The following is a 9,656-nucleotide window of genomic DNA, read 5'->3' as shown; positions in this document are numbered from 1 at the left end:
AATGACAAAGCAATAGTATGATGACTTAGTTAGTTTGGTTATATCAATAGCATAGAGTGTTGCAATTGAGTGAAAGATGTTACGAATCAAATCAATTCTTTGAAGAAAATAAATTCTTTGAAAATTCATAAAAATGGCATTATAGAAGGAAAACAAGTTCAAGAGAGAGGATACAACTACCAAAGTTATCCATTTAATTCTTCACTTAAATTATATAATTTCACTCTTTTATTATTAATTATGTGATAAATATATAAGTATTTGACTTAGGAACAATCTCCATTCTAACAAATATTATCTAGTAAGCAAAAAAAAATAAAAAAATAGTGAAGGGATATAAATTTGACATGGTACCTTTGTAAGTTCACAACAATTATGCATTAGAAGTGGCAGGGTTACTTTGCAGAGGGACAGAATAGAGCATGAGGATTGAGCATTGCAATTTGTGAATAGAAGTGTTGAATGAGTGAGAGTGGAGGAGGACGAGCTGCTCCTTTCAAATGGGTCCAACACCAAGACCTTTAGGGCTGTGAAGGGATCCCTGAGCAGGCATGGTCTCTCGTGAAACAAAGCATGCCTTGTTCGTATTTCCACCTCCAACGCATGCCACGTCCCTTGAGTTCACAAGACCCGGAATGGACGTGGGGAGGCAATAATCTGTACACATATATATACATATACAATATTACACACATACATACAGGCATAAATCAATACAAAAACACATACATACAGGCATAAATCAATACAAAAACACATACATACAGGCATAAATCAATACACAAACACAAACATACATGCACACGGACACACTGACAAGGATTCGAATCCCACAGTCAAATGCAAACTCAGATTGGGCGAAGTGAGAGCCCCAGTCCATTCCCTCTCCAAGTCCATTTCCTTTCTGTGTACGTACAAGAGTACAAACGGAGACCGTGTGTACAGCAGAAGAAGAAGAAGAAGCCTGACGAGTAGGACTATTCTGTGAGAGGGGAATAATTGTGCTTCTATCACACCCCAACCATCCTCCAGGCCGGGTTGCGGCTTCTCCGCCTTGTGACCCATCTCTGGCTCGCTCTCTCACTCTCCCTTACAGACAGGCACAGACAGGCACAGACAAACAGACCGAGAGGGAGAGGGAGAGAGAGAGAGAGAGCGAGAAGTAGTAGTGTATTTCTCTTCCCCTTGTGCTCTCCCTCGCAGTCTCCCTCTCTCATGTACTGCATAGCTTCCTACCTACATAAGTATCTACATGCTCATGCTCGTCCACCACGGATACTCGCCCCCTCTCTCTCTCTCCCTCCCTCTCCCTCTCCCTCTCTCGCGTTCTTGCAATTTCTGATTGTTCCTTCTCCAAGTGTCGCTAAGCCCCGCTGCTGCTGCTGCTCCTCCTACTCGCACTCCTCCCCCTTGCATTGCATTGGGATGTGTGAGGTGGCACTCCATCCCTCTCCCTTCTACCATCCAGGTGCATCGCTCTATCGTTCCCTCCCTACTCCTCTTTCTCTCTCTCGCTCTCTCTCTCTCATCTGCATTGTTCGATCTATCATGCCCTCTTCCTCTCCTTCCTTCCACCTCTATTGCGCAACCCAAGCGGATTTACCTTCGCGTTTTGGTTCGGTATTTGTTTTGTTTAGTTTTTTCTTCCCCTCTTTTTCTGTTGAAATTCTTCTTCCTTATCTCACCTGCTTCTTCTTCTCGATGTGCTCAACTTTGCGCTTTTCCATTTTTTATCCTGTGTTGGGGAATGTTTCACAGATTTTTAGGTTGAAAGTTAAAAAAAAGAAGCAGTCGATCTTCTCTGTCTATGAGAATCATTTTGGATTTTCAATTTTATCGCAGTGTGAAGTGAACCTGTTTCGTTATTTTCTTAGGGTTTTCTTAATTATCTCGGTAGTGAAGCGGGCGCTGCCCATGCCATGAGCAGACTGTGCTTTTCCTTACTTCGATTCCTCGTCCTCAGGTTGGCCACTTAAACCGCATCACTAGGTGGCTATGGTGAATGCGGAAGTCTTCGACTCCTTCTTCCGTCTAGCAGATCTCGACAAGGATGGTCGCATTAGCGGGAAGGAGGCCGTGGGATTTTTCAAGGGTTCGGGCCTACCTCAGATTACCCTTGCGAAGGTTGATTACCCTCAAACCTTACTCATTCTTCTGCCCGCTCTGTCCCTAATCTCTACAATCTGTGCGCTTCGATTGAGGATTTTCGTGTGTTCCGGGAACAATTATGATCTTGATTGTTCTTATCTGGATTCTGAGAAAGAGATAGATGGGATAAGTTCTGTGATTTGTTGCAGATCTGGCAATTCGCCGATCAGGGACGGACCGGATATTTGTCTCGAGTGGAATTCTGCAATGCATTGAAGCTGGTGACCGTGGCGCAAACAGGGAGAGAGATTACTCCAGAGCTAGTGCGTGCTGCGTTGACAGACCTTGCTGCTGCACAGATACCGCCTCCGAGGATTGTCATGCCTGCAGAACAGCCTGGTGTACCTGACAGTGCGCCTGCACAGGTTCCCACCTCGCAGGGAGTTCTACCTCCGGTCTACTCTCCTGCGGCTCAAGGGGTTGCCAATCGACAGGAAGCACAGTCTCGTAGCGTTCAGGTTAGCAGTGGTGGTGTAATGCCTGCGGGATTGCAGGGTAATGGTTTGGCAGGTTCACAGGGAATGTACGGTGCTGCTCTGTTCCAGAAGTTTTCCCCGCATACGAATAGCGCGCCAAGTGCACCGTTACCTCAAGGTGGCATCGGAGGACCAGCCAGACGTTCAGGCCCGCAGGCGAACAGCCTCTCGACCGGAGGCGCTGGGTTACCGCGCCCGATGTCTCAGACGAGTAGCGTGTCGCGGTTTCCATCTGCAGATCAGGTTCAGGTAGCGCCCACAGGATTCACTCAAGGTTGGGGGAGACCTCCTGCTGGTGGAGCGCCAGCGAGACCATCACTGGGGACCTTGTTATTTTCAAACTCTTCATGGCCATTGAAGGAGGCCAATGTTCCTGGTGCAAGCCAAGGCCTGGTTTCCACGAGTGAGTCCTCGTCTCCAAGTGCGATGTCGGCACCAAGGTCGGGTCAGTCTAGGTCCTTGACGCCGGTTTCTTCTAATGCTGGCGGTAGCGCGACGTCTGCAATGCATGCTTCGACTGTGAATTCCAAAAATGATGATGTTATTGGAGGGGGTTTCGATTCTGGGATTGACCTGTTTGGCAGCGGGTTCAAGGCCGCTCCTCCGAATGGCATGCCCAGCACTACACCAGGGTCTACTTCCATCACTGCGGACATGTTTTCGAGAAGCCAAGCAGCGAAGCCCGCCCCACTTGCTCCTCCTGCGCAATCCGAATCTACTTCCGTGACCCCTGCTGCTCAAACCAAGCCGTCTCCTCTTGATAAATCTATGTTCAGCGCTCCTGTGGTTCCGTCTGTGCCAGTATCATCACGAGCTCTCGGTGTTGCTGGAGTTTCTCAAGGTCTACCTCAAAATGGATCGATGGGCATTGGTGCTGGAGCTGGGCCGAGGTCACCGGGGATTCCTGTGATGGAGGGCTCGTGGCCCCAAATGTCGGTCAACGACGTGCAGAGGTATACCCGAGTGTTCGTGAAGGTGGACATAGATGAAGATGGAAAGATAACAGGAAATCAAGCCCGGGAACTATTTTTGAGTTGGCAACTTCCTAGAGGTACTGTGAAAGGAGCGTTGATGTGTGTATTCGGTTTATGACGTGTTTCGAGCGTGGACGGCTGATAGGTAGGTCTCGGGGCGGGTTCTAATAGGATGTTTGCCTCTTGGTTGTTTCAGGAGTTTTGAAGCAAGTTTGGGATCTTTCTGACCAAGACAATGATAGTATGTTGTCATTGCGCGAGTTTTGTACTGCACTTTATTTCATGGAGCGGTTCAGGGAAGGACGTACTCTTCCACCCACACTTCCTCCTGGCATACACCCCGACAATTTGCAAGTTCCAGCTGAACTAGTCCCTGAGGGATCTACTGGTCAAACTACTCCTATTTGGCGACATATACCAGGTCTTAGAAACTCTGAAGGCTTCTGCCAGTATGACTTTGGAGTGCCTTCTGTGGGCACTGTGTTGTAAGAGGCTCGAATGTGATGGTTGGTGTGTACCTTGCAATGTTGTGATCTAATAGTGTAGTTTGGTATGCTGGGCAGGTGCTCCACAGCCAGCAGTTTCTGCTGCGGGAGCGAATGTTGTAGGTGATCCGCAGCCACCGATCGAAGCCTCCAATGTGCAGCGAATGCCTGAACGAGCTGTGCCTGCTCCAGGAGAAGCAGGTCCATCAGCAGTTCAGGAGCCTTACAAGTCCAAAGTACCGGCCTTAGTGGAGAATTTAGTGAATCAGCTCAGCCGTGACGAGCAAGAAATGTTGAAGACAAAGCACAAAGCTGCTGAAGAGGCTGACAAAAAGGTACTTCGAGGAGGTCCAGTGGGTCTGAAGGGTGTCGAAGGAATTCTCGTGTGATATGATTTACTATATTACTGAGTTGTGACGTGTATTGGCCAGTATATGCTGATTCCATCGTTTTTCAGCCAGAATGAATGGAATTTGAAGTTCGTAGTTTGAGTTGTTTAAAAGACCTCTTGTACACGTAGACTGCTTTGAACCGACGACTTCAAAGTTATATATAAAGCCCACTGAATGCATCCTACCTCCCATGAGCCGCTCAATGACTCATTTGGAGTTCCCCGAGATTAATTTGAAACGTGCAACAAAAAGAAGTTTCTGGATGAGAAGCGGTGTCCTCTGAACCATCGGCTTTGGGATGACGAGGTGATTTATATTACTCATCACGTAGAAATGAGTGCTTATGATTTTTTTATGTTTTCTTGTTGTCGAGACAGGTGTTTGAGCTTGACAAAGAAATTCAGGACTACCAGGAGAAAATTGAGTTATACCGGACAAAGTTGCAAGAAATTGTGAGTGACTGAATATGAAATGAGCGCGTTTCTTAAATGGCTTGTAAACCAGAAGATCAAGGGTGCAAAGCTGTTTTTGAATGGATTAGATTGCTCATGCCTTCTAAGTTGGCAGAAATTCAACATATTTTAGTTATCAAGAAACATTATCTGTGGTAAGGTTAGAATGTGGGACTTTGAATTGGCTTATGGTTTACTTTGTTCGTTGCGCCGTGTACTTATGATAAGTTTCTTGGAATGGATACCTTTCTGTCAGATTCTATTCAAGAGTCGGTGTGACATTGAACTGAACGAGGTGAAAGAGAGGGTTGCTACAGAAAGGCGCGAGGTTTGTATACTCAGTTCTCCTTCTTAGTAGATGAAATGAGGTGATTTGTTTTTGTGCATAGTTGTGATTGATGGTGCTGTTTTGGTTTGTAGTGAACTGAATGCATTCAAAGTAAGGATTCATGCTATCTTCTATGTGGATTTAAAAATTATGTGGCAATGTGCTGTTGTTTAGATTGATACACTGGGTAAGAAGTATGACCAGAAGTTCAAGCAAGCAGGTGAAGTCAGTTCACGGTTGCAAGCTGAAGAAGCAGCCTTCCGAGATATTCAGGTTTGCCATCGCTTGCTTTAGTTCCCAACTTAAATTTTGGAATGATTGCAATTAGGATGCATGCAAAATAACTAGTTAGCCTTCATGATTCTTATGTAAGAAAGTCAACGTCTCTCATAGAAATTACCTAATAACTCTTTTGTTGTTCAACATGATTTCTTTTCAATATCATTGCTTGAAGGTTGAGAGTAACATTGTCAAGAATCTAAATTGGTTTATTGTACACATGCACATATAGTGTTAAGATAAGGAAGTGTTTATCTCTGTTATAATTCTGTGTTGCAGGAAAAAAAGATGGAGTTATATACTGCTATTGCGAAGCTTGATAAGGGTGGTGATGCCAATGAATCTCTTGAGGTTAGCTTCTAATTGTTTATCCCATTTCGCACTGAGGTTTATTTCCAAATTTGATTTTTATTGACGGAGCCAACAAATTTGAACCTTATCTTTTAAAATTATTTATCTGATTACAACCAATTTATAAAGTTTGTGTGCATGTGCTCGAGCATGCACAGAAGCACGTATTGAAAAAGACATGTCTAGAGTAGGATGTTTCACGAGTATGTGCGTAAGCTGCTATATTTGTTATCGTATCTAATATAGTTCTTCCTTGAGTTTCCAGAATCGTGCTAGCCTCATTTCAGCACATCTAGACGATTTGAAGAAGGTTCTTTATGAGAGAAGCAGGGCGCTTGGAGTAAAGCCAAAGTCTGCAGTTCCTATAGAAGTATCCACCGGTAAGTTTTATTATTTATCGTGCTTCTTTTGTAGATCTTAGTTTTGGCTTTACCGTTGCGCTTGTGTTCATCTGCTGATTTAATTAGTTTTTGACGTCATTTCAGTACGATATGCAGGTCGTCACTTCTTGGTTTTGCACTCTTCGCTTGTTATTGCTACTGGTCCGACTGTTGGATGTTTTATAAACCTGCGACGCATCGTTTTGTACATGTTAGAGCTAACGTATTCCATTTCGAACGTCCATGATGCTCCCCAGTAGTTGCGTTTATTATATTTGAGTACTTTGATTTTCTGCATTATCGGAAGCAATTTTATCCATGTAGCAGAAATATTATCCATCAAGCTGCTGCTTAATGATCAGCATCCGGCTCTGTGAGATGGATTTATTGACATGATGAACAATTTGGCTTGTTGGGCTTTTGCTACCAGGTTTCGGAGGAATTCCTGATAATGCAATGGAATGGGTTGAAGACTGGGATAACTTCACTGATGAAGGTGCTAAGTCTTATTTGATTACTGCGTATTGAGTTTTATTTTGTTTTTGATTGTTTTCCTCCTGTTTTGGGGGTTTCTTTTTCTTTTTCTTTTCTTTTCTGTTCCAGGATATAATTGATGTTAGCGCCCATTTCACATGTGATATGGTTTGACAAAGCATTCTCTCTAAATTCGCTCAAGTATTGTGGGTTTGTTACTTATGATTGGAATTGAAGTTAAGCGGTCGTGGTTTTTAAATATTTGTTTAACAAAATTGTGTAATGATTCGTTGTTCAACATTTGATGCTGAGTGAAACCTGTTTCGGTACTTATAGGATTCACAAATGTGCGTGACATTATGGATGATATGGGTGTAGTTCCATCTACCACCAAATCTGCGTACTCGGCTCCGTGGGGTAATGGTGAAAGCCTGTTTGATGACGGCTTTGATTTCTCATCAGAGCCAACTGTGCCTGATTTCAAAGCAGGACAGGATGAGAAATCCGCCTCTACATCTGAGAAGGCTCATGCAGATTTCCGATCTGCAGAAGGAAATGATGTTTTCAAAAGTGCTTTTGACGATGGTCCTGAGCGTGATGTATCTTTATCCGATTCTCCGCACAAGTATAATGCTTTTGGTGCAAGCCTTCCTAGTGCAAGGTAAGATACAGAACACATTGCTCTAACTTCATTATTTAATATCCTCTGGATTGTTTTTGTAGGATACACAGTAGCTTTGTCACTAATCAAGAGAGTGATGCAGGTTTGACGAAGGCGAAACTGGTGGTAGCGTTTTCGGTGGTGAAGCTACCTTTGACACCATATCCGAAAGGTTTGGTTATCTTTACCTTCCCCCCTACTTTTCTTGTGTATCCATCAACGATATCCATTTTTTGTGTGGGAACTATAGTCTTGCTGTTTTGGTATCTTAAAGCATTTCAATCTTATACTTGTTTCTGTGTAAGAAAATAACGTATTTTTCTCCCTGCTGTTCCAGTGGTTTTGGCCTAGAACGGAGTACCTTCGATTCTAAAGATCCCTTTGGTGATAGCCATGGAGCGTGGGCTTTTAACGACGATTCAAACGCAGATTCTCGTGCTTCTTGGGGACAGTCGAGTAGTATTGTCCCAAGTACTCAGGTAGTGCTTCTTTGCTTGTGTAATACACTAGTTTCCGCTGAGTATTTTATGGAATTAACATTACTGGAATATCCTTTTGAAGTATTTTGTTGGACACTCGCTTTGAAGTGTCCATATTATCCGATTTACGCAATTTTTCCCAAGTCGAAGCACTAATGAGATCGTCATACCATTTCATACATTGATATTGTAGAAGGCTGTGCAACAGTTGCATTCGGTTTTGAACTCATAAACCCTAAGCCCTAAACCTGCTCGCTAAGGTTTTACTGCATATATTTTGCTTCGTCCTTTTCAGACTTCTGAAAAAAAATGTAGTTTAAATCATACAATGAAATTAATGCGGATACTTGCAGACCTCCATGGACTTAACCAGCTCACGAGGTCAAACGCGTTTTGGAAGGGAACCAGGCTCCATCGTAGACACTCTTGATCTGGATCCCCTAAGTGTTTCAAGCCCCACGGGCATCTTGTTTGACGGGTCAATCCGGGTTTCTAGTTCCAGCGGTTTCGATAGCCCTAGGAGGGAGTCGGTTTCAAGCCCAGGCGCGAAAGGATTCGGTGGACTGTCCAGTCCTGGTTGGAGTTTCGACCGGAATGGAAATGGTCATGATGATTACAAAAGTGCGTTTGGGGCATTCGACTCCCCCAAGTCGAACTCTTTCGGCTCTCCCAGGAACACATTTGGCTCTCCTAAAAATACTTTTGGTTCTCCCAAGGACTCTTCTTCGTTTTTTGGTAACTCAAGCTTTGACGCGACACCGTCATTTTTCAGGGGGAGTCCAGGGGTCTCAAAGAGAGAGGATCCATACGGTGGTAACAGTTTCTTGCTGTTTGATTCATTTAGAGGTCCTGGAAGTCCTGCGGCTCCAGCCAGCGCATCAGGTTTGACTTATTTGTCAAAGCCCTTGGGAGTATTTGTCAAAGTACTTCTTATTGCTAAAATCAAATGTGCAAATTGTAATTGTGCTTACTGCATGACCTTTGCATAATCATTGTTGAATCGCTTTGTTTGTCAATTTCGCTTTCTGGATCTGAATCACTGTTTTTTTGTTTTTCACCAGAAGGAAATGACGATCACAGCATATTGAGGCATGACGGAGAGAAATCCATGCAAAGATTGGACTCCTCAAACAGTATGAAGCCTGACCGCAAGCATGGGTTTGGTTCTGATAATGGTTCCGATCCTTTCGGTGCATTTGGTGGCTCGGGACCCTTTAGTGCAGGAATAGCCAAGCAGACTAACGTGTGGAGCGCATTTTAGCATCCTCCCTGAATCCGACATTGTGCTTTAGTTCCTACTTTCGATGTTTAGATGTTTATGGACTAGGACTTGGATCGCAGAGGGAAAGCTTTAACAAGAAATCAATTAGTTAAATTTTGTGGAATGTTTCGTTATCACTTCTCTACCTCCAGATTCTTTCACATTTTTATGACTGCAGATTACATACCTAGTCAAGCTGACATCCTCCGAGGGTCATTTGACGATCCTGATTGGTACCAGCAATTGCAGTAATAACGGTGAGTGTTTGTGTGGAATTCATGACCCGCTATTCCACCTGGCTCGGAATATTTCACATATCGATTGCTCCTTGGCTGCCGTCCTTCCTACTGTCCCCTTTCTCTTTTATGTTCGCCTTCAGTTGCTCTTTCAAACGTCTCTGAAGGGGCTAGGGCAGCTAAAGATGGAGTATCCATCATAGGGGGAATTGTCTCAGGAGGACGCAATGCCCATCGTATAGCTCATGCGCTGAAAGTCGCTGGAGAACGTGGGCTATGG

General features: G+C 44.2%; 1 protein-coding gene across 4 annotated transcripts; it reads left to right on the top strand.

The window, feature by feature from the left end:
* Positions 1 to 1,086: 1,086 nt before the first annotated feature.
* LOC112290597 (uncharacterized) lies at positions 1,087 to 9,264 on the top strand. Of its 4 annotated transcripts, none has more exons than XR_002972203.3 (16): positions 1,087 to 1,468; positions 1,964 to 2,124; positions 2,298 to 3,675; positions 3,795 to 4,019; positions 4,162 to 4,418; positions 4,853 to 4,927; positions 5,184 to 5,255; positions 5,430 to 5,528; positions 5,814 to 5,885; positions 6,151 to 6,265; positions 6,696 to 6,761; positions 7,076 to 7,400; positions 7,504 to 7,572; positions 7,738 to 7,879; positions 8,652 to 8,761; positions 8,941 to 9,264. XR_002972203.3 is itself a non-coding variant. In XM_024537047.3 (16 exons), exons 2-16 carry the CDS (start codon positions 1,996 to 1,998, stop codon positions 9,138 to 9,140), a joined length of 3,711 nt encoding a protein of 1,236 aa, XP_024392815.1. In that variant the 5' UTR covers positions 1,087 to 1,468; positions 1,964 to 1,995; the 3' UTR covers positions 9,141 to 9,264. The 4 variants fall into 4 exon arrangements, 3 of the variants coding, with proteins under 3 accessions (XP_024392815.1, XP_024392813.1, XP_024392814.1); XM_024537047.3 differs by having other exon boundaries at positions 7,118 to 7,400; positions 8,233 to 8,761; XM_024537045.3 differs by having other exon boundaries at positions 8,233 to 8,761.
* The last annotated feature ends 392 nt before the right edge of the window (positions 9,265 to 9,656 follow it).

The sequence above is a fragment of the Physcomitrium patens genome, chromosome 13 (assembly GCF_059467195.1).
Source record: "Physcomitrium patens ecotype Gransden chromosome 13, ASM5946719v1, whole genome shotgun sequence".
In the NCBI taxonomy this organism is placed as follows: Eukaryota; Viridiplantae; Streptophyta; class Bryopsida; order Funariales; family Funariaceae; genus Physcomitrium; species Physcomitrium patens.
Note: the sequence above shows the minus strand (reverse complement) of the source record. Positions and strands in the feature narration are given on the sequence as shown.